This window comes from Salvelinus namaycush, chromosome 6 (assembly GCF_016432855.1).
Source record: "Salvelinus namaycush isolate Seneca chromosome 6, SaNama_1.0, whole genome shotgun sequence".
In the NCBI taxonomy this organism is placed as follows: Eukaryota; Metazoa; Chordata; class Actinopteri; order Salmoniformes; family Salmonidae; genus Salvelinus; species Salvelinus namaycush.
The window spans coordinates 46,538,889-46,563,366 of NC_052312.1; the positions used below are offsets into that span (position 1 = coordinate 46,538,889).

The 24,478-nt window shown below is 47.3% G+C and overlaps 1 protein-coding gene across 1 annotated transcript in view; it reads right to left on the minus strand.

Moving 5' to 3' along the window:
- The window catches only part of exoc4 (exocyst complex component 4), a 243,105-nt gene that overhangs the window by 3,559 nt on the left and 215,068 nt on the right, over positions 1 to 24,478 (minus strand). Inside the window, exon 15 of the mRNA XM_038996740.1 lies at positions 4,426 to 4,567. Coding sequence (XP_038852668.1) covers positions 4,426 to 4,567 — 142 coding nt within the window. The remainder of the gene's footprint in view (positions 1 to 4,425; positions 4,568 to 24,478) is intronic.

The following is a 24,478-nucleotide window of genomic DNA, read 5'->3' on the forward strand; positions in this document are numbered from 1 at the left end:
TGATGGAGGGATAAAGAGAGGAAGGAGGTGATGGAGGGATGAAGAGAGGAAGGAGGTGATGGAGGGATAAAGAGAGGCAGGAGGTGATGGAGGGATAAAGAGAGGAAGGAGGTGATGGAGGGATAAAGAGAGGCAGGAGGTGATGGAGGGATAAAGAGAGGAAGGAGGTGATGGAGGGATAAAGAGAGGAAGGAGGTGATGGAGGGATAAAGAGAGGAAGGAGGTGATGGAGGGATGAAGAGAGGAAGGAGGTGATGGAGGGATACAGAGAGGAAGGAGATGATGGAGGGATGAAGAGAGGAAGGTGGTGATGGAGGGATGAAGAGAGGAAGGAGGTGATGGAGGGATGAAGAGAGGAAGGAGGGGATGGAGGGATAAAGAGAGGAAGGAGGTGATGGAGGGATAAAGAGAGGAAGGAGGTGATGGAGGGATAAAGAGAGGAAGGAGGTGATGGAGGGATAAAGAGAGGAAGGAGGAGATGGAGGGATAAAGAGAGGAAGGAGGTGATGGAGGGATAAAGAGAGGAAGGAGGTGATGGAGGGATAAAGAGAGGAAGGAGGTGATGGAGGGATGAAGAGAGGAAGGAGATGATGGAGGGATAAAGAGAGGAAGGAGGGGATGGAGGGATAAAGAGAGGAAGGAGGTGATGGAGGGATGAAGAGAGGAAGGAGGTGATGGAGGGATGAAGAGAGGAAGGAGGGGATGGAGGGATAAAGAGAGGAAGGAGGTGATGGAGGGATGAAGAGAGGAAGGTGGTGATGGAGGGATAAAGAGAGGAAGGAGGTGATGGAGGGATGAAGAGAGGAAGGAGGTGATGGAGGGATACAGAGAGGAAGGAGGGGATGGAGGGATAAAGAGAGGAAGGAGGTGATGGAGGGATGAAGAGAGGAAGGAGGGGATGGAGGGATAAAGAGAGGAAGGAGGTGATGGAGGGATGAAGAGAGGAAGGAGATGATGGAGGGATGAAGGAGGTGATGGAGGGATAAAGAGAGGAAGGAGGTGATGGAGGGATGAAGAGAGGAAGGAGGTGATGGAGGGATAAAGAGAGGAAGGAGGAGATGGAGGGATAAAGAGAGGAAGGAGGTGATGGAGGGATAAAGAGAGGAAGGAGGAGATGGAGGGATAAAGAGAGGAAGGAGGTGATGGAGGGATACAGAGAGGAAGGAGGGGATGGAGGGATAAAGAGAGGAAGGAGGTGATGGAGGGATGAAGAGAGGAAGGAGGGGATGGAGGGATAAAGAGACGAAGGAGGTGATGGAGGGATGAAGAGAGGAAGGAGATGATGGAGGGATGAAGGAGGTGATGGAGGGATAAAGAGAGGAAGGAGGTGATGGAGGGATGAAGAGAGGAAGGAGGTGATGGAGGGATAAAGAGAGGAAGGAGGTGATGGAGGGATAAAGAGAGGAAGGAGGAGATGGAGGGATAAAGAGAGGAAGGAGGTGATGGAGGGATAAAGAGAGGAAGGAGGTGATGGAGGGATGAAGAGAGGAAGGAGATGATGGAGGGATAAAGAGAGGAAGGAGGGGATGGAGGGATAAAGAGAGGAAGGAGGGGATGGAGGGATAAAGAGAGGAAGGAGGAGATGGAGGGATGAAGAGAGGAAGGAGGTGATGGAGGGATGAAGAGAAGGAGGACATGGGGGCTGTTAGGGGCTGTTGACGGAGAGAGAGTTGGTTGTTTTCTGGGTTTGGTTGGTAAATCACTTGTTCTAGACGTTAATGGGTGAACTGACTGGATCTGGAGGGACACATTGGTCTGAATGTGTTATTAGATTGTCTTGCACTTGTTTAACCCCCTAGAGTTGACTGACACGCCGGTGCACCAATCTGAGTAATATCAGTTTTATTTTTTATTCCATCACAGTCCGTCAGTTTCAGCTAGAAATATCTGTTTATTGTATTGGATGAGTCTCAATCCACCGCCAATGTGGCACTTCCTCATCTGCGGTGAAAGGTGGCAGAGCTAGAGCGGTGTTTGTCAGACCATTTAGACAGCCCAAACACGATGGTGGTCTCCACAAGTGTCAGGGGACTCGTCTGAAGTCGGTACCATCGATTTGCCAACTTCTGTTTGTAGCGTCTGAACCTTTTGGGCTACAAACGAACTAGTCTGAAGGAAACCGATGATGTGCCTACACCAAAAATGGGGTTAAATATGTATTTAAAAAATAATATATACAGTGGGGCAAAAAAGTATTTAGTCAGCCACCAATTGTGCAAGTTCTCCCACTTAAAAAGATGAGAGAGGCTTGTAATTTTCATCATAGGTACACTTCAACTATGACAGACAAAATGAGAAAAAGAAATCCAGAAAATCACATTGTAGGATTTTTAATGAATATGTTTGCAAATTATGGTGGAAAATAAGTATTTGCTCAATAACAAAAGTTTATCTCAATACTTTGTTATATACCCTTTGTTGGCAATGACAGAGGTCAAACGTTTTCTGTAAGTCTTCACAAGGTTTTCACACACTGTTGCTGGTATTTTGGCCCATTCCTCCATGCAGATCTCCTCTAGAGCAGTGATGTTTTGGGGCTGTTGCTGGGCAACACGGACTTTCAACTCCCTCCAAAGATTTTCTATGGGGTTGAGATCTGAACCTTCGTAACCTTGAAATGGTTCTTACGAAGCCACTCCTTCATTGCCCGGGCGGTGTGTTTGGGATCATTGTCATGCTGAAAGACCCAGCCACGTTTCATCTTCAATGCCCTTGCTGATGGAAGGAGGTTTACACTCAAAATCTCACGATACATGGCCCCATTCATTCTTTCCTTTACACGGATCAGTCGTCCTGGTCCCTTTGCAGAAAAACAGCCCCAAAGCATGATGTTTCCACCCCCATGCTTCACAGTAGGTATGGTGTTCTTTGGATGCAACTCAGCATTCTTTGTCCTCCAAACACGACGAGTTGAGTTTTTACCAAAAAGTTATATTTTGGTTTCATCTGACCATATGACATTCTCCCAATCTTCTTCTGGATCATCCAAATGCTCTCTAGCAAACTTCAGACGGGCCTGGACATGTACTGGCTTAAGCAGGGGGACACGTCTGGCACTGCAGGATTTGAGTCCCTGGCGGCGTAGTGTGTTACTGATGGTAGGCTTTGTTACTTTGGTCCCAGCTCTCTGCAGGTTATTCACTAGGTCCCCCCGTGTGGTTCTGGGATTTTTGCTCACCGTTCTTGTGATCATTTTGACCCCACGGGGTGAGATCTTGCGTAGAGCCCCAGATCGAGGGAGATTATCAGTGGTCTTGTATGTCTTCCATTTCCTAATAATTGCTCCCACATTTGATTTCTTCAAACCAAGCTGCTTACCTATTGCAGATTCAGTCTTCCCAGCCTGGTGCAGGTCTACAATTTTGTTTCTGGTGTCCTTTGACAGCTCTTTGGTCTTGGCCATAGTGGAGTTTGGAGTGTGACTGTTTGAGGTTGTGGACAGGTGTCTTTTATACTGATAACAAGTTCAAACAGGTGCCATTAATACAGGTAACGAGTGGAGGACAGAGGAGCCTCTTAAAGAAGAAGTTACAGGTCTGTGAGAGCCAGAAATCTTGCTTGTTTGTAGGTGACCAAATACTTATTTTCCACCATAATTTGCAAATAAATTCATAAAAAATCCTACAATGTGATTTTCTGGATTTTTTTCTCTCATTTTGTCTGTCATAGTTGAAGTGTACCTATGATGAAAATTACAGGCCTCTCTCATCTTTTTAAGTGGGAGAACTTGCACAATTGGTGGCTGACTAAATACTTTTTTGCCCCACTGTATTTCCTGAGCTTCCTTATATCTCCTAGATATATGACAGACACTTCAAAACCTTATTCCTTATGATTTATTTTTTTTACTGTTTTATGAATGTGTTATTCAATGTGGGGTATGGTACTAAAGGCCAAATTCAATATTTTATCAAATAATAATAATAATATACATATATACACCTAAAGGGGTTCTAAAATAAAAATACGACAGTCCTGCCACTTGGTGCGCTATACAGTTGAAGGACGGGGCTGAACAAATGTAACCACTCTCAAATTCATAGGTGGAACTATTCAAGGTTTGACAGTCAACATGGTAGTCTGACAGAACAACAGCCTGTTAACTCAGTCTGCCCCACTCAGGACCAAGACTGAAGAACACTGTGGAACCATTGAGAGGAAGATTTTATAAATCACGGTTGTGTTCGCTAGGGACCAAATGGAAGAAAACGGAGTGAAGCTGGTGGTAGTATGATCTGTACTTGACCAATAGGAAAAGGTCATTGTAAACATGACCAATAGGAAAAGGTCATTGTGAACATGAACAATAGGAAAAGGTCATTGTGAACATGAACAATAGGATAAGGTCATTGTGAACATGACCAATAGGAAAAGGTCATTGTGAACCCAGGCTGTTTATCCTGGAGAGTCCATGTCCGTACGTACCTGACCTCCAGGTGGAGGACCAGCAGACAGCGGTCAGCGATGTCCTGGAAGGCCCTGGACAGGTCAGTCAGAGTCTGGAGGATCTGGTCCCTGCTGCGGACGCTCTCATTGGTCACCTGGGGGTCCGAGCCTGGAGACCCACCTGAACACACACACACACACACACACACACACACACACACACACACACACACACACACACACACACACACACACACACACACACACACACACACACACACACTTTAGTTACATTACAGCTAAAGATTAAAAATACTACAGCAGTGTTTCCCACACCTCTTCTAAGGTACCCAGGACCATTCCACATCTCTTCTAAGGTACCCAGGACCATTCCACATCTCTTCTAAGGTACCCAGGACCATTCCACATCTCTTCTCAAGTACCCAGGACCATTCCACATCTCTTCTAAGGTACCCAGGACCATTCCACATCTCTTCTAAGGTACCCAGGACCATTCCACATCTCTTCTCAAGTACCCAGGACCATTCCACATCTCTTCTCAAGTACCCAGGACCATTCCACATCTCTTCTAAGGTACCCAGGACCATTCCACACCTCTTCTAAAGTACCCAGGACCATTCCACACCTCTTCTAAAGAACCCAGGACCATTTCACATCTCTTCTAAGGTACCCAGGACCATTCCACACCTCTTCTAAAGTACCCAGGACCATTCCACACCTCTTCTAAAGAACCCAGGACCATTCCACATCTCTTCTAAGGTACCCAGGACCATTCCACACCTCTTCTCAAGTACCCAGGACCATTCCACATCTCTTCTAGAGAACCCAGGACCATTCCACATATCTTCTAGAGAACCCAGGACCATTCCACACCTCTTCTAAGGTACCCAGGACCATTCCACACCTCTTCTAAGGTACCCAGGACCATTCCACAACTCTTCTCGAGTACCCAGGACCATTCCACATCTCTTCTCAAGTACCAAGGACCATTCCACATCTCTTCTCAAGTACCCAGGACCATTCCACATCTCTTCTCAAGTACCCAGGACCATTCCACATCTCTTCTCAAGTACCCAGGACCATTCCACATCTCTTCTCAAGTACCCAGGACCATTCCACATCTCTTCTAAGGTACCCAGGACCATTCCACACCTCTTCTAAGGTACCCAGGACCATTCCACATCTCTTCTCAAGTACCCAGGACCCTTCCACACCTCGTCTAAAGTACCCAGGACCATTCCACATCTCTTCTCAAGTACCCAGGACCATTCCACACCTCGTCTAAAGTACCCAGGACCATTCCAAACCTCTTCTCAAGTACCCAGGACCATTCCACACCTCGTCTAAAGTACCCAGGACCATTCCAAACCTCTTCTCAAGTACCCAGGACCATTCCACACCTCTTCTCGAGTACCCAGGACCATTCCACACCTATTCCTGAGTACCCAGGACCATTCCACACCTCTTCCCGAGTACCCAGGACCATTCCACACCTCTTCTCAAGTACCCAGGACCATTCCACACAATATATGTTATTGTGAGTGCAGTGAAATGCTTGTGCTTCTAGTTCTGACAGCGCAGCAATATCTAACATGTAATCTAACAAATTCACAACAACTACCTAATACACACACACACATCTAAGTAAAGGAATGGAATAAGAATATATACATATAAATATATGGAAGAACTATGACGAAGGAGAACTAAGAGAACCAGGAGGACTAGGACGAAGGAGAACTAAAGAGAACCAGGAAGAACTAGGACGAAGCAGACCCAAAGAGAACCAGGGAGAACTAGGACGAAAGAGAACTAAAGAGAACCAGGGAGAACTAGGACGAAGGAGAACTAAAGAGAACCAGGAAGAACTAGGACGAAGCAGACCCAAAGAGAACCAGGGAGAACTAGGACGAAAGAGAACTAAAGAGAACCAGGGAGAACTAGGACGAAAGAGAACTAAAGAGAACCAGGGAGAACTAGGACGAAAGAGAACTAAAGAGAACCAGGAAGAACTAGGACGAAAGAAAACTATAGAGAACCAGGGAGAACGAGGACGAAGGAGAACTAAAGAGAACCAGGAAGAACTAGGACGAAAGAGAACTAAAGAGAACCAGGAAGAACTAGGACGAAAGAAAACTAAAGAGAACCAGGGAGAACGAGGACGAAGGAGACCCAAAGAGAACTAGGATGAAAGAGAACTAAAGAGAACCAGGAAGAACTAGGACAAAAGAAAACTATAGAGAACCAGGGAGAACTAGGACGAAAGAAAACTAAAGAGAACCAGGAAGAACTAGGACAAAAGAGACCCAACGAGAACCAGGGAGAACTAGGACGAAGGAGAACTAAAGAGAACCAGGGAGAACTAGGATGAAGGAGACCCAAAGAGAACCAGACACAATGAGTTGATGGAATCCAGAACTAACACACTTAATTCAACTAATGAAGGGATTGATGAGACGTTGATCAGGTGAGATTGGACTGGAATACATCAAATAGGAGGAATAGCAGGGAGAACTCAAGGAGACGTATGGGACACTGTGCTACACATCTGAAGACCTTCTACAGTCCTTCAGAAAGTCCCTTCAGTCCTTCAATCCATGTGCTGAGACACCAAGTCTGTGTCCGCATTGTGATCCATACAAAGGAGGGGTGTGTGTGTGTGTGTGTGTGTGTGTGTGTGTGTGTGTGTGTGTGTGTGTGTGTGTGTGTGTGTGTGTGTGTGTGTGTGTGTGTGTGTGTGTGTGTGTGTGAAGAGCATTCAGACCACCAGGTGTAAATCAATGGCTATGAATTAGAGGGGAGTGGAAGGAGAGAGAAATTGGCCCTGTCACTCATATGTGAGTCTATTTGGGCAATGAGGCGGTGGGGAGTGTGGTGTGTGTTTGGAGAGAGACTGCTGAGCGGAAGAGGGGTGGTGAGGGCTAGCGATCGATTGGCTGCAGTCAGGGCCAGCTCCCCAGTTACTCCCTCAGCCCTTGTGAAGGTCGTACGGACGAGCGCACGTAGGCAGGCAGGACGGCAAGCACAGTCAAAGACCCAAACACACACTGACAGAGTGAGGAAGGAAGTAGTTGAAACTGCTGCTGAGCAACGCAGGCCAATATCTACTGTTGACAGAGGTCCTTTATCAACGCTGCTTAGTGGAGATATTTCCTACAGATTCAAGACACTACAAGTTTTAAACACTCTGATTTGATTCTTAAACTAGAAACAGGATCTAAATACTCTTCAATAAATCATATAAATACTCAAAGCTCTGTATCTACGTTATTCACATTCTGACAGTCACATGTTGACTTATTTGGGAGTCACATCACATGAGATGTCCCCAGTATCCTGCCTCATCTCATGTCCCCAGTATCCTGCCTTGTCTCCATGTTCCCAGTACCCTGCCTCGTCTCCATGTCCCCGGTACCCTGCCTTGTCTCCATGTCCCCGGTACCCTGCCTTGTCTCCATGTCCCCGGTACCCTGCCTTGTCTCCATGTCCCCGGTACCCTGCCTTGTCTCCATGTCCCCGGTACCCTGTCTCGTCTCCATGTTCCCGGTACCCTGCCTCGTCTCCATGTCCCCGGTATCCTGCCTCGTCTCCATGTCCCCGGTACCCTGCCTCGTCTCCATGTCCCCGGTACCCTGCCTTGTCTCCATGTCCCCGGTACCCTGCCTTGTCTCCATGTCCCCAGTACCCTGCCTCGTCTCCATGTCCCCAGTACCCTGCCTCGTCTCCATGTCCCCAGTACCCTGCCTTGTCTCCATGTTCCCAGTACCCTGCCTTGTCTCCATTTCCCCAGTACCCTGCCTTGTCTCCATGTTCCCGGTACCCTGCCTTGTCTCCATGTCCCCGGTACCCTGCCTTGTCTCCATGTCCCCAGTACCCTGCCTTGTCTCCATGTCCCCAGTACCCTGCATGTTCCCAGTATCCTGCCTCGTCTCCATGTCCCCAGTACCCTGCCTTGTCTCCATGTCCCCAGTACCCTGCCTTGTCTCCATGTCCCCAGTACCCTGCATGTTCCCAGTACCCTGCCTTGTTTCCATGTCCCCAGTATCCTGCCTTGTCTCCATGTTCCCAGTACCCTGCCTTGTTTCCATGTCCCCAGTATCCTGCCTTGTCTCCATGTTCCCAGTACCCTGCCTTGTCTCCATGTCCCCAGTACCCTGCATTTTCCCAGTATCCTGCCTCATCTCCATGTCCCCAGTACCCTGCCTTGTCTCCATGTTCCCAGTACCCTGCCTTGTCTCCATGTCCACAGTACCCTGCCTCGTCTCATGTACCCAGTACCCTGCCTTGTCTCCATGTCCCCGGTATCCTGCCTCGTCTCCATGTTCACAGTACCCTGCCTTGTTTCCATGTCCCCAGTATCCTGCCTTGTCTCCATGTTCCCAGTACCCTGCCTTGTCTCCATGTCCACAGTACCCTGCCTCGTCTCATGTACCCAGTACCCTGCCTCGTCTCCATGTTCCCAGTATCCTGCCTTGTCTCCTTGTCCACAGTATCCTGCCTTGTCTCCATGTTCCCAGTATCCTGCCTTGTCTCCATGTTCCCAGTACCCTGCCTTGTCTCCATGTCCACAGTACCCTGCCTCGTCTCATGTACCCAGTACCCTGCCTTGTCTCCATGTCCCCGGTACCCTGCCTTGTTTCCATGTCCCCGGTATCCTGCCTCGTCCCCATTAACCCAGTACCCTGCCTTGTTTCCATGTCCCCGGTACCCTGCCTTGTTTCCATGTCCCCGGTATCCTGCCTTGTCTCCATGTCCACAGTATCCTGCCTTGTCTCCATGTCCACAGTACCCTGCCTCGTCCCCATTAACCCAGTATCCTGCCTTGTCTCCATGTCTCCAGTACCCTGCCTCATCCCCATTAACCCAGTATCCTGCCTTGTTTCCATGTCCACAGTACCCTGCCTTGTCTCCATGTCTCCAGTACCCTGCCTTGTCTCCATGTCCCCAGTATCCTGCCTCGTCCCCATTAACCCAGTATCCTGCCTTGTCTCCATGTCCCCAATATCCTGCCTTGTCTCCATGTCCCCAGGACCCTACATCGTCTCCATGTTCCCAGTATCCTGCCTTGTCTCCATGTTCCCAGTACCCTGCATGTTCCCAGTATCGTGCCTCGTCTCCATGTCCCCAGGACCCTACATCGTCTCCATGTTCCCAGTATCCTGCCTTGTCTCCATGTTCCCAGTACCCTGCATGTTCCCAGTATCGTGCCTCGTCTCCATGTCCCCAGGACCCTACATCGTCTCCATGTTCCCAGTACCCTGCATGTTCCCAGTATCGTGCCTCGTCTCCATGTCCCCTAAATCGTCTCCATGTTCCCAGTATCCTGCCTCGTCTCCATGTCCCCAGTACCCTGCCTCGTCCCCATTAACCCAGTATCCTGCCTTGTCTCCATGTCCCCAGTATCCTGCCTTGTCCCCGTTAAAGCCAAACTAAATGGCTGAAGATAAGCTGAGACCCCATTGGCTTAGACAAACACAGGGAGGCCGAGTGACACAGCCATCCAATCAACTGAGCAAACGCTGCCTACAAGCAGTGTGTGTGTGTGTGTGTGTGTGTGTGTGTGTGTGTGTGTGTGTGTGTGTGTGTGTGTGTGTGTGTGTGTGTGTGTGTGTGTGTGAGAGAGAGAGAGAAAGAAAGAGAGATGGACATGGAGATTGCTCTTTCTATTAAGACAGGGGTGTGTGGGCACTGGCTAACTAACTGTCCTTGGGTAAATGGCCAGCTGTGTGTGTGTGTGTCTATCCTATGTGGGTGGAGGTTATTGAGAGAGATAAAGGTGCAGGGTGGACACTGAGGACAATGCTTGGAGGAGAAGAGACTAATATAGAAATGCTAATGAGTAAAGTTAACTGCTATGTGCAAAGCTCTGGAGCACTGACTGCAGTGGCAGGAAGGAACATGGGGCTGCACAGCCAAAGCAACAGGTTTCTCTACCTATGAGAGATGAATTTGAACTCTTAAAAAATGCATCTGATGACTTTGGCGGAAATCGTGCATTGACGCCAGTTAGGTCTGCATCATTGTAGGTAAAGATCATTCAACGGGTGGTAGTCCAGTGTAAACACCGAGCAAGGCAGCCTTTAATTCTTTTCAAAAAGAGGGTATATGTTATACAGGGACTTCAACAGTTTGTGAAGGAAAACAGATCATTCAGAGCTATATACTGTAGATCAGGGTACTCAACTCTGACCCTATGAGGTCTGGAGCCTGCTGGTTTTCTGTTCTACCTAATAACTAATTGCACACACCTGGTGTCCCAGGTCTAAATCAGTCCCTGATTACAGGGGAACAGTGAATCAATGCAGCGGAACTGTCTTGGAGGTCCAGAGTTGAGTTTGAGGGCTGTGTAGCAATAGTGTTTTGATCCAACCCTAATCAAGATTCAGTTCAATAAAGTAAACATATCCAACACTTCAACATTACCTTGATGATAACAACACAACCAACAACACGTGGTAACTGCAAACAGACTAGATGTGTTTGTCTGGGGATGAAAGTCAATAGAAAAAGGAGAGGAGAAGCACATGTTGATCACACCTAGGTTGAACCAAACTCACCGTCTGTTCTCTCAGCTTTCTCCCGACATTAAGGACAAGATCATATCACATAACAAGCTTTTCAAATTCAATATTGGTGCACAATTTAAACCAACAGTATCAAAGTGATGCAAAAGGTACTCGTGGAACGGCCCTGCAATCCTCGTCTTAGATTAAAGCCTGAAAAAACAAGACTCTATTTTAGTCCAAGTGTTCAGAAACCGGAAATACTGCAGTATCATTGTTAGAGATGAGTCTGAATACTGATCTCCTGACTCAGACAATTAATCATGGAACAGACACCATCATTTCCTTTTGTCTTTCCACAAAGAACAAAACAAAAGAACATGGTTGCGTTGCACGAAAGAAGATTCAGTTACTTGACTTTTACAAAAGTAAAGATGGATTGTCTTGAGACGATATAACCCTAAAGCACACATTTCAATCACAATGCACAAGTCTGTTGCATGACGTTCCCTAAATAATTAGAATATTGTATAACTGCACTCTTAGAAAAAAGCATTCCAAAAGGGTATTTTGGCTGTCCCCATAGGATAACCATTTAAAGAACTCTTTTGGGTTCCAGGTAGAACTCTCTGTGAAAAGGGTTCAACATGGAAACCAAAAGGGTTCTACATGGAAACCAAAAGGGTTCTTCAAATGGTCGTCCCATGGGGACAGGTGAATAACACTTTAGATTCTAGTGTGTTCATGAAGACATTACACAAAATAAATTCAAAGCAAACAAGTGTGGGGAACTATTTATAAATTGTTCTGGTTTTAAGTGTACCAAGACTTGGCATGGGCCCTCAGATCCTGTTTTACAGCTGCACCCTTGAGAGCATCTTGACTGGCTGCATCACCACCTGGTATGGCAACTGCTTGACATCCGTTCGCAAACGGCTACAGAGGGTAGTGCGTATGGCCCAGTACAACACTGGGGCCGAGCTCCATGCCATTCTGGACCTCTATACCAGGCGGTGTCAGAGGAAGGCCCTAAAAATGGTCAAAGACTCCAGCCACCCAAGTCATAGACTGTTCTCTCTGCACAACAAGAGATACCAATTCTGGCACCATCAGGACCCTGAACAGCTTCTACCCCCAAAGCCATGAAAATATTTAACCAAATCTGCACTGACCCTTTTGGCACTAACTCTTTTCACTCATCACATACGCTGCTGTTACTCTTTATTATCTATCCTGTTGCCTAGTCACTTTATCCCTACCTATGTGTACATACAGTTGAAGTCGGAAGTTTACATACACTTAGTTTGGAGTCATTAAAACTCGTTTTTCAACCACTCCACAAACTTCTTGTTAACAAACTACAGTTTTGGCAAGTCGGTTAGGACATCTACTTTGTGCATGACACAAGTAAATTTTCCAACAATTGTTTACAGACAGATTATTTCACTTAGAATTCACTGTATCACAATTCCAGTGGGTCAGAAGTTTACATACACTAAGTTGACTGTACCTTTAAACAGCTTGGAAAATTCCAGAAAATGATGTCATGGCTTCAGAAGCTTCTGATAGGCTAATTGACATCATTTGAGTCAATTGGAGGTGTACCTGCGCATGTATTTCAAGGTCTACCTTCAAACTCAGTGCCTCTTTGCTTGACATCATGGGAAAATCAAAAGAAATCAGCCAAGACCTCAGAAAAAAAACTGTAGACCTCCACAAGTCTGGTTCATCCTTGGGAGAAAATTCCAAACACCTGAAGGTACCACGTTCATCTGTACAAACAATAGTACACATGTATGAACACCATGGGACCACGCAGCCATCATACCGCTCAGGAAGGAGACGCGTTCTGTCTCCTAGAGATGAACGTACTTTGGTGCGAAAAGTGCAAATCAATCCCAGAATAACAGCAAAGGACCTTGTGAAGATGCTGGAGGAAACAGGCACAAAAGTATCTATATCCACAGTAAAACTAGCCCTATATCGACATAACCTGAAAGGCCGCTCAGCAAGGAAGAAGCCACTGCTCCAAAACCGCCATAAAAAGCCAGACTATGGTTTGCAACTGCATATGGGGACAAAGATCGTACTTTTTGGAGAAATGTCCTCTGGTCTGATGAAACAAAAATAGAACTGTTTGGCCATAATGACCATCGTTATGTTTGGAGGAAAAAAGGGGAGGCTTGCAAGCCGAAGAGCACCATCCCAACCGTGAAGCACGGGGGTGGCAGCATCATGTTGTGGGGGTGCTTGCTGCAGGAGGGACTGTTGCACTTCACAAAATAGATGGCATCATGAGGATGGAAAATTATGTGGATATATTGAAGCAACATCTCAAGACATCAGGAAGGAAGTTAAAGCTTGGTCGCAAATGGGTCTTCCAAATGGACAATGACCCCAAGCATACTTCCAAAGTTGTGGCAAAATAGCTTAAGGACAACAAAGTCAAGGTATTGGAGTGGCCACTGTAACTAGAAGGAACTACATACTATCAGACACCCCACCGTAACTAGAAGGAACTACATACTATCAGACACCCCACTGTAACTAGAAGGAACTACATACTATCAGACACCCCACCGTAACTAGAAGGAACTACATACTATCAGACACCCCACCGTACCTAGAAGGAAGAGAATCACCAACACCACCAATGTGGAGGACATAAGCTGCTTCTTTGCAGGTCAGCCTTTTAAATCTGTTTGTCTGAAGGGTAGACCAATTGAAGTTAAAGTCTACGGAAAAGAATGATGACAAAAAGAGAACAAACTTTGACTAGAGTAACTAACTTTCATGTACAATAGTTGTCTCAATCACTATTTTGCCTCACCTGTAAATCTCTTGTCTGCCAGGTGATGTTCGTGGGGAAGAGAACATAACCTTGACATCCATTCAAACAATGTCCATGAGTGAGCACAACGGTCTGAGACTCTGTACCAGGAGGCCCGCAAGAACATGGGCACCTACACCTGGTACCACAAACTGACACACATATCACTTCCTTCTCTCCGCTATATGCCCAGTGCATAGTCTCTAACACACACTCTGCTTCTCCTTCTCACACATTTACAGATTCTTTAATATTCTCACATTAACACATCTGTCCTGTCACATACTCACCTACAAATTAATCTACAAGCACTCTCTTCCTCTCTCTCCCTCCTAGGTGTTTGTGTCCAGGGACTACGTTCCTCACGCCGTTGGCCCAGACGCCATGGGCCGGCAGCTTGGCCGTTACCCTGGCTATGATAAGAAGATTGATCCCAGCATTGCCAACACGTATTGCTACAGCAGCGTACCGCTTTGCCCACCTGGCCATGTTGTCCCGCCTGGACAACAACTACAGGGAGAATGGCAGGTTCCCCAGTGTGCCCCTGTTCAAGGTCCTCTCCACCCCCTGGAGGCTGGTGTTTCAGGGTGACTGTTGGTGGGACACATAAAGATGCTTTGCAGACCCTTTGCCAGTTGTAAACAAATGCACTTCCTGGATACTTAACAGTCTATGCTGGGGGAAAGGTGAAATGTGTAAACACCGTTGTGGCCTGGCTGGTCTAGTGGTAATGACGCAGCCTCTGGCACACACGTCTACAGTGTCAGCATAGGTTAGAATCCGGCATAGGTTAGAATCTGGCATAGGTTAGAATCCGGCATAGGTTAGAATCTGGCATAGGTTAGAATCCGGCATAGGTTAGAATCCGGCATAGGTTAGAATCCGGCATAGGTTAGAATCCGGCATAGGTTAGAATCCAATCCTACCCCCATTTGACACAACCTCTACCTTTCCCACTGCCATCTTCTCGATCTGTTCAATGAAGTCAGAAAACACCTTAATATATATATATATTTTTTTTAATGTAAACATCCTATTCTCTCTCAGTCCTCCTTTAGGTGGTATCACCGAGGCTTGGTCGATATAACGTTTATACCATATACCGGGGTATACGGTATGACAACACACATCCTTTAACCTCAGAATCACTTGGCTGATTTAACCATAAATAGAAAAATCCAGTAGCCAACACTACGCCACCTTTTAAACAGGAGGTGAAGTCCTCGGGACAAATAGTGTGTTCATGTGGTGTCTGAGTTATCGGAAATACGAGACTCCGACTGGGAAGTTTCACTTGTACAGCCCTCCAAGTTGTAATTACAAGTCGGAAAGTCTGAGAAAATTACACTGCTACATATCAACACACTTGATATGTAGCATTGTTGATATGTAGCTAATTTGACTATATTGACCATGTTTGCAACCTAGCTAACTTAATTATTCGAAACTTTAGCTGGCTCACATAGCTAGCTAAAATCTCATTGGTTGAAGAATTGTTCCAACCGGGATGTTTCCCACGAGCACATGAATGGTAAATACACTAAACACATCACACAGGTTCTTTAAAGTGGCAATCAGCAGGTGCTACATCCATTTTTGGACTTATATATGAATGATATGTTCGCATTGATTCTTGAAGAATGTAACTTATAAATGCCTCATGACCTTAGTTCAACTGTCACACTCCATGAGAAACCAAAATATAAGCTTGTTTCACTCCAATGTTGGTAAACAGAATAAACGTAAACAATTACATTACAGACTCAACACATGGGTTAAAACTATCATTTTGATATCATGGATGGTCAGCCCTTGCATCCGTAGCTCTGTCTATGAATATGAGAATGTTACATTTCTCCAGACCCATCATATTTCATTTACCAAAATAAGGGCTTTTTTATTGTTTCTACAACAAAGAGTTCACAGACAACGGGTGCGAGCTGTGTGCCCAGGCAGGTCACCTGTGATACAAGTCAGTATTCAACATCCATCCATGTCTGAGGATGTTGAGAGATGACGTGGAAACCAGTCACTAGGGGCAACAGTGAGCGCTGTAACCTTCAAGAAGGTTTTGGTTATGCGAGGGCGTTGTGGACGGGGATGGCGGTAAGCATCTGCCTCTGGTTCCAAACAGACCAAAGGTTCCAAACAGACCAAAGGGTCCAAACAGACCAAAGGGTCCAAACAGACCAAAGGGTTCAAACAGACCAAAGGGTCCAACCAGACCAAAGGGTCCAACCAGACCAAAGGGTCCAAACAGACCAAAGGTTGCATGTTTGAATCCAGTCATAGAAAGTAGTTGTTGATATTATTTGTTTTCAGCCTAACCCAAACCTTAACCCTTACCTTAACCATTCAGAGTTAATGTCTAACCTTCAGAATCCGGAGTTGATGCCTAAACTTAACTCTAAACATTTTGACATTTCAGGTTTAAAACTTTGCAAACAACATCTAATTCTGATGTGAGAGTGTGAGAGCTTGTTTGTGTTCCACGGCGTGTGTATGTTGTGTGTAAACACCTGAGTGTGTGTGTGTGTATGTATGTGAACGCCTGTGTGTGTAAATTCCTGTGTGTGTGTATGTATGTAAAACACCTGTGTGAGTGTGTGTGTACATTGTGTGTAAACACCTGTGTGTGTGTGTGTGTGTGTGTGTTTATGTCGTGTGGAAACACCTGAGTGTGTGTGTGTGTGTGTGTGTGTGTTGTGTGTAAACACCTGTGTGTGTGTCTGTGTATGTTGTGTGTAAACACCTGTGTGTGTGTGTGTGTGTGTGTGTGTGTGTGTGTGTGTGTGTGTGTGTGTGTGTGTGTGTGTGTGTGTGGGTGTGTGTGTGTGTGTGTGTGTGTTAAAGTAACTGCATTGTGTGATTCCTCCAGTGCATTTCACATAATGTCTTTGGCAGCTCTGGGGAGGAAAGCCTAACAGCAGGAAGTCCCACCAGGGGAACACAGTACACCTCAGCCTGTCACACTTTGATGATGCGATCAAGACTCCACGGCATGGGGCCACCAATTTAGAGGCAGGAACAGAGGAACTTGCGCTCTTTCTGACTGACAGCATTCCATACCTCCCATCTATGTCAACTTTCCCTCTCTAATCTCTTTGGATTCAGTCTGTCTCTCTCTCCCTGCGTCTCTCTCTCTCCGTCGGTCTCTCTCTCCGTCGGTCTCTCTCTCCGTCGGTCTCTCTCTCTGTCGGTCTCTCTCTCCGTCGGTCTCTCTCTCTGTCGGTCTCTCTCTCTGTCGGTCTCTCTCTCTGTCGGTCTCTCTGTCTCTCTCTCCTAGTATGTGAGGTCTTTGTAAATATATGTGTGTGTTTTTGTTTATGCGTGTTTGTGTGAGTGTGTAGTGTGTGTGTACTGTATAGTGTGTAGTGCTTATCCAATTATTTTCCAATCCCATCTAAGGGAGGCGTCTGTTCCTTGCCATCTGCAGGAGATGAGGGTGGCACACATTAAGGGAGAGACGGGGGGCAGATCAATTGCACACACACACGCAGACACACAGGATAAATACTCTAGTGCTCTGGCTGGTCAATGACAGGAAAGCTAACAGAGAACAAAGAGAGAGAACATGAAAGAAACAACTATGAGTTGATGCCTCCTGTCTGAACCAGTTCAATGTGGTGCAGAACTTTCCATTGACTCGTCGGTCTGCTCTTTCCAGACCTCCAGCAGAGAGGAGGAAGAGAAAGGGAAGAAGAAGAGAGGGAGGGTTTATCCTGGAGGGGTGGAGTGAAGTCATGAATGATGCATAGGGACTGGTGTTAATTATTCTGTGTGTGGAACGGGACATACATCTGCACTAAGATAGAGAAAGAGAGAGAAGGTGGGGGGGGGGGGGGGTGGAGAGAGGAGAAAGAGTGGGGAGAAGGATGGAAGGAGGGGAGAGAGAGAGAGGGGAATGGAAGGGGAGAGAGATGAGAGATAAGGATGGAAGGAGGGTGGGATGAAGGTAGAGAGAGAGATAGAGGAATGGAAGGGGAGAGAGATGAGAGATAGAAGGATGGAAGGAGGGTGGGATGAAGTCAGAGAGAGAGAGAGAGAGAGAGAGAGAGAGAGAGAGAGAGAGAGAGAGAGAGAGAGAGAGAGAGAGAGAGAGAGAGAGAGAGAGAGAGAGAGAGAGAGAGATGGGATGTGTCTATGCTTATGTATGCCTGAGAGACAGCCTGGAAGTATGTGATAAATAAAGACTCAGTGAATAAAACACTAGACATGCATGTGTAAAACAGAAAGGTAAAAGTATTCAAGGTATCAAGGGAACCATTAGAGCTGTACAGGCTTGTATTGTGTGTTGGAGAAAGAAAGTACAACACTGACTATGCTAATACTTCCAACTGCTAGAGGGAGCAGCCCACCACTTGCTCAGGTCAAGGTAAAAAAAAATCCCCCCTCATCCTCCCTCCCCGTCTCTACCGCACAGGCAAATCCCCCCCTAACTCCAAAATCCTGCCTATGCTTGCAAAAAGAACATGTGGTCAAAGAACAACTCTCCCCCAGGACAGCATGGTTCTATAGTACCTCATTACAGAGAGTTGAGCAGCGGAGCGCAGCACAGCTACAGTTAGATACGTCCTAAACGGCACCCCATTCCCTATATAGTGCACTCCTTTTGACCAGGGCCCATAGGGATCAGGTCAAGAGTAGTCCACTATGTGGTGCCGGGGTAGCCAACCCTGTTCCTGGAGTGTCAGAGCTACAGCGGGATGTTGTTCCAACTAGGCTTCATACCTGACCAACTGAGATCATTGATCAGTTCAGTGATTGTCTAAATTATACACACCTGCTCTTCCAGGTCAGTTAAACCAAGAACATGACCTGTCTGTGGTCCTCCAGGACCAGGGTTGACTTCCCCTGATGTAGGGAGTAGGGTACTATCTACCTCTGATGTAGGGAGTAGGGTGCTATCTACCTCTGATGTAGGGAGTAGGGTGCTATCTACCTCTGGTGTAGGGAGTAGGGTACTATCTACCTCTGACGTAGGGAGTAGGGTACTATCTACCTCTGATGTAGGGAGTAGGGTGCTATCTACCTCTGATGTAGGGAGTAGGGTGCTATCTACCTCTGGTGTAGGGAGTAGGGTACTATCTATCTCTGATGTAGGGAGTAGGGTGCTATCTACCTCTGGTGTAGGGAGTAGGGTACTATCTACCTCTGGTGTAGGGAGTAGGGTACTATCTACCCCTGATGTAGGGAGTAGGGTACTATCTACCTCTGATGTAGGGAGTAGGGTACTATCTACCTCTGGTGTAGGGAGTAGGGTACTATCTATCTCTGATGTAGGGAGTAGGGTGCTATCTACCTCTGGTGTAGGGAGTAGGGTACTATCTACCTCTGGTGTAGGGAGTAGGGTACTATCTACCCCTGATGTAGGGAGTAGGGTACTATCTACCTCTGATGTAGGGAGTAGGGTACTATCTACCTCTGATGTAGGGAGTAGGGTACTATCTACCTCTGATGTAGGGAGTAGGGTACTATCTACCTCTGACGTAGGGAGTAGGGTACTATCTACCTCTGACGTAGGGAGTAGGGTGCTATCTACCTCTGATGTAGGGAGTAGGGTGCTATCTACCTCTGACGTAGGGAGTAGGGTACTATCTACCTCTGATGTAGGGAGTAGGGTGCTATCTACCTCTGATGTAGGGAGTAGGGTGTTATCTACCTCTGACGTAGGGAGTAGGGTACTATCTACCTCTGATGTAGGGAGTAGGGTGCTATCTACCTCTGATGTAGGGAGTAGGGTGCTATCTACCTCTGATGTAGGGAGTAGGGTACTATCTACCTCTGATGTAGGGAGTAGGGTGCTATCTACCTCTGATGTAGGGAGTAGGGTGTTATCTACCTCTGACGTAGGGAGTAGGGTACTATCTACCTCTGACGTAGGGAGTAGGGTGCTATCTACCCCTGACGTAGGGAGTAGGGTGCTATCTACCTCTGACGTAGGGAGTAGGGTACTATCTACCTCTGACGTAGGGAGTAGGGTACTATCTACCTCTGACGTAGGGAGTAGGGTACTATCTACCTCTGATGTAGGGAGTAGGGTACTATCTACCTCTGATGTAGGGAGTAGGGTACTATCTACCTCTGATGTAGGGAGTAGGGTACTATCTATCTCTGATGTAGGGAGTAGGGTACTATCTACCTCTGATGTAGGGAGTAGGGTACTATCTACCTCTGATGTAGGGAGTAGGGCACTATCTACCTCTGATGTAGGGAGTAGGGTACTATCTACCTCTGATGTAGGGAGTAGGGTACTATCTACCTCTGATGTAGGGAGTAGGGTACTATCTACCTCTGATGTAGGGAGTAGGGTACTATCTACCTCTGATGTAGGGAGTAGGGTGCTATCTACCTCTGATGTAGGGAGTAGGGTACTATCTACCTCTGATGTAGGGAGTAGGGTACTATCTACCCCTGATGTAGGGAGTAGGGCACTATCTACCTCTGATGTAGGGATTAGGGTACTATCTACCTCTGATGTAGGGAGTAGGGTACTATCTACCCCTGATGTAGAGAGTAGGGTGCTATCTACCCCTGATGTAGGGAGTAGGGTGCTATCTACCCCTGATGTAGGGAGTAGGGTGCTATCTACCTCTGATGTAGGGAGTAGGGTGCTATCTACCTCTGATGTAGGGAGTAGGGTGCTATCTACCTCTGATGTAGGGAGTAGGGTACTATCTACCTCTGATGTAGGGAATAGGGTGCTACTATCTACCTCTGATGTAGGGAGTAGGGTGCTACTATCTACCTCTGATGTAGGGAGTAGGGTGCTATCTACCCCTGATGTAGGGAGTAGGGTACTATCTACCCCTGATGTAGGGAGTAGGGTGCTATCTACCCCTGATGTAGGGAGTAGGGTACTATCTACCTCTGATGTAGGGAGTAGGGTGCTATCTACCTCTGATGTAGGGAGTAGGGTGCTATCTACCCCTGCTGTAGGGAGTAGGGTGCTATCTACCTCTGGTGTAGGGAGTAGGGTGCTATCTACCCCTGATGTAGGGAGTAGGGTGCTATCTACCCCTGATGTAGGGAGTAGGGTGCTATCCAGCCCTGATGTAGGGAGTAGGGTGCTATCTACCCCTGATGTAGGGAGTAGGGTGCTATCTACCCCTGATGTAGGGAGTAGGGTGCTATCTACCTCTGATGTAGGGAGTAGGGTACTATCTACCTCTGATGTAGGGAGTAGGGTACTATCTACCTCTGATGTAGGGAGTAGGGTACTATCTACCTCTGATGTAGGGAGTAGGGTAATATCTACCTCTGATGTAGGGAGTAGGGTACTATCTACCTCTGATGTAGGGAGTAGGGTACTATCTACCTCTGATGTAGGGAGTAGGGTGCTATCTACCTCTGATGTAGGGAGTAGGGTACTATCTACCTCTGATGTAGGGAGTAGGGTGCTATCTACCTCTGATGTAGGGAGTAGGGTACTATCTACCCCTGATGTAGGGAGTAGGGTACTATCTACCTCTGATGTAGGGAGTAGGGTACTATCTACCCCTGATGTAGGGAGTAGGGTACTATCTACCTCTGATGTAGGGAGTAGGGTGCTATCTACCTCTGATGTAGGGAGTAGGGTACTATCTACCCCTGATGTAGGGAGTAGGGTACTATCTACCCCTGATGTAGGGAGTAGGGTGCTATCTACCCCTGATGTAGGGAGTAGGGTACTATCTACCTCTGATGTAGGGAGTAGGGTACTATCTACCCCTGATGTAGGGAGTAGGGTGCTATCTACCTCTGATGTAGGGAGTAGGGTACTATCTACCTCTGATGTAGGGAGTAGGGTACTATCTACCTCTGATGTAGGGAGTAGGGTACTATCTACCCCTGATGTAGGGAGTAGGGTGCTATCTACCTCTGATGTAGGGAGTAGGGTACTATCTACCTCTGATGTAGGGTACTATCTACCTCTGATGTAGGGAGTAGGGTACTATCTACCTCTGATGTAGGGAGTAGGGTACTATCTACCTCTGATGTAGGGAGTAGGGTACTATCTACCTCTGATGTAGGGAGTAGGGTACTATCTACCTCTGATGTAGGGAGTAGGGTACTATCTACCTCTGATGTAGGGAGTAGGGTGCTATCTACCTCTGATGTAGGGAGTAGGGTGCTATCTACCTCTGATGTAGGGAGTAGGGTACTATCTACCTCTGATGTAGGGAGTAGGGTACTATCTACCCCTGATGTAGGGAGTAGGGTGCTATCTAACCCTGATGTAAGGAGTAGGGTGCTATCTACCTCTGATGTAGGGAGTAGGGTGCTATCTACCTCTGATGTAGGGAGTAGGGTGCTATCTACCTCTGATGTAGGGAGTAGGGTGCTATCTACCTCTGATGTAGGGAGTAGGGTACTATCTACCTCTGATGTAGGGAGTAGGGTGCTATCTACCCCTGATGTAGGGAGTAGGGTGCTATCTACCCCTGATGTAGGGAGTAGGGTGCTATCTACCCCTGATGTAGGGAGTAGGGTACTATCTACCCCTGATGTAGGGAGTAGGGTGCTATCTACCCCTGATGTAGGGAGTAGGGTACTATCTACCTCTGATGTAGGGAGTAGGGTGCTATCTACCTCTGATGTAGGGAGTAGGGTGCTATCTACCCCTGATGTAGGGAGTAGGGTGCTATCTACCTCTGGTGTAGGGAGTAGGGTGCTATCTACCCCTGATGTAGGGAGTAGGGTGCTATCTACCCCTGATGTAGGGAGTAGGGTGCTATCTACCCCTGATGTAGGGAGTAGGGTGCTATCTACCTCTGATGTAGGGAGTAGGGTACTATCTACCTCTGATGTAGGGAGTAGGGTACTATCTACCCCTGATGTAGGGAGTAGGGTACTATCTATCCCTGATGTAGGGAGTAGGGTGCTATCTACCCCTGATGTAGGGAGTAGGGTACTATCTACCTCTGATGTAGGGAGTAGGGTGCTATCTACCTCTGATGTAGGGAGTAGGGTGCTATCTACCCCTGATGTAGGGAGTAGGGTGCTATCTACCTCTGGTGTAGGGAGTAGGGTGCTATCTACCCCTGATGTAGGGAGTAGGGTGCTATCTACCCCTGATGTAGGGAGTAGGGTGCTATCTACCCCTGATGTAGGGAGTAGGGTGCTATCTACCTCTGATGTAGGGAGTAGGGTACTATCTACCTCTGATGTAGGGAGTAGGGTACTATCTACCTCTGATGTAGGGAGTAGGGTACTATCTACCTCTGATGTAGGGAGTAGGGTACTATCTACCTCTGATGTAGGGAGTAGGGTGCTATCTACCTCTGATGTAGGGAGTAGGGTACTATCTACCCCTGATGTAGGGAGTAGGGTACTATCTACCTCTGATGTAGGGAGTAGGGTGCTATCTACCTCTGATGTAGGGAGTAGGGTACTATCTACCCCTGATGTAGGGAGTAGGGTACTATCTACCCCTGATGTAGGGAGTAGGGTGCTATCTACCTCTGATGTAGGGAGTAGGGTACTATCTACCCCTGATGTAGGGAGTAGGGTACTATCTACCTCTGATGTAGGGAGTAGGGTACTATCTACCTCTGGTGTAGGGAGTAGGGTGCTATCTACCTCTGATGTAGGGAGTAGGGTACTATCTACCTCTGATGTAGGGAGTAGGGTACTATCTACCTCTGGTGTAGGGAGTAGGGTACTATCTACCTCTGATGTAGGGAGTAGGGTGCTATCTACCTCTGATGTAGGGAGTAGGGTGCTATCTACCTCTGATGTAGGGAGTAGGGTGCTATCTACCTCTGATGTAGGGAGTAGGGTGCTATCTACCTCTGATGTAGGGAGTAGGGTACTATCTACCTCTGATGTAGGGAGTAGGGTACTATCTACCCCTGATGTAGGGAGTAGGGTACTATCTACCTCTGATGTAGGGAGTAGGGTACTATCTACCCCTGATGTAGGGAGTAGGGTACTATCTACCTCTGGTGTAGGGAGTAGGGTACTATCTACCTCTGGTGTAGGGAGTAGGGCACTATCTACCTCTGATGTAGGGAGTAGGGTACTATCTACCTCTGATGTAGGGAGTAGGGTGCTATCTACCCCTGATGTAGGGAGTAGGGTACTATCTACCTCTGATGTAGGGAGTAGGGTACTATCTACCTCTGATGTAGGGAGTAGGGTACTATCTACCTCTGGTGTAGGGAGTAGGGTGCTATCTACCTCTGATGTAGGGAGTAGGGTACTATCTACCTCTGATGTAGGGAGTAGGGTACTATCTACCTCTGGTGTAGGGAGTAGGGTACTATCTACCTCTGGTGTAGGGAGTAGGGTACTATCTACCTCTGATGTAGGGAGTAGGGTGCTATCTACCTCTGATGTAGGGAGTAGGGTACTATCTACCTCTGATGTAGGGAGTAGGGTACTATCTACCTCTGATGTAGGGAGTAGGGTGCTATCTACCTCTGATGTAGGGAGTAGGGTACTATCTACCTCTGATGTAGGGAGTAGGGTGCTATCTACCTCTGATGTAGGGAGTAGGGTACTATCTACCTCTGATGTAGGGAGTAGGGTGCTATCTACCCCTGATGTAAGGAGTAGGGTGCTATCTACCTCTGATGTAGGGAGTAGGGTGCTATCTACCTCTGATGTAGGGAGTAGGGTGCTATCTACCTCTGATGTAGGGAGTAGGGTACTATCTACCTCTGATGTAGGGAGTAGGGTGCTATCTACCCCTGATGTAGGGAGTAGGGTGCTATCTACCCCTGATGTAGGGAGTAGGGTGCTATCTACCCCTGAT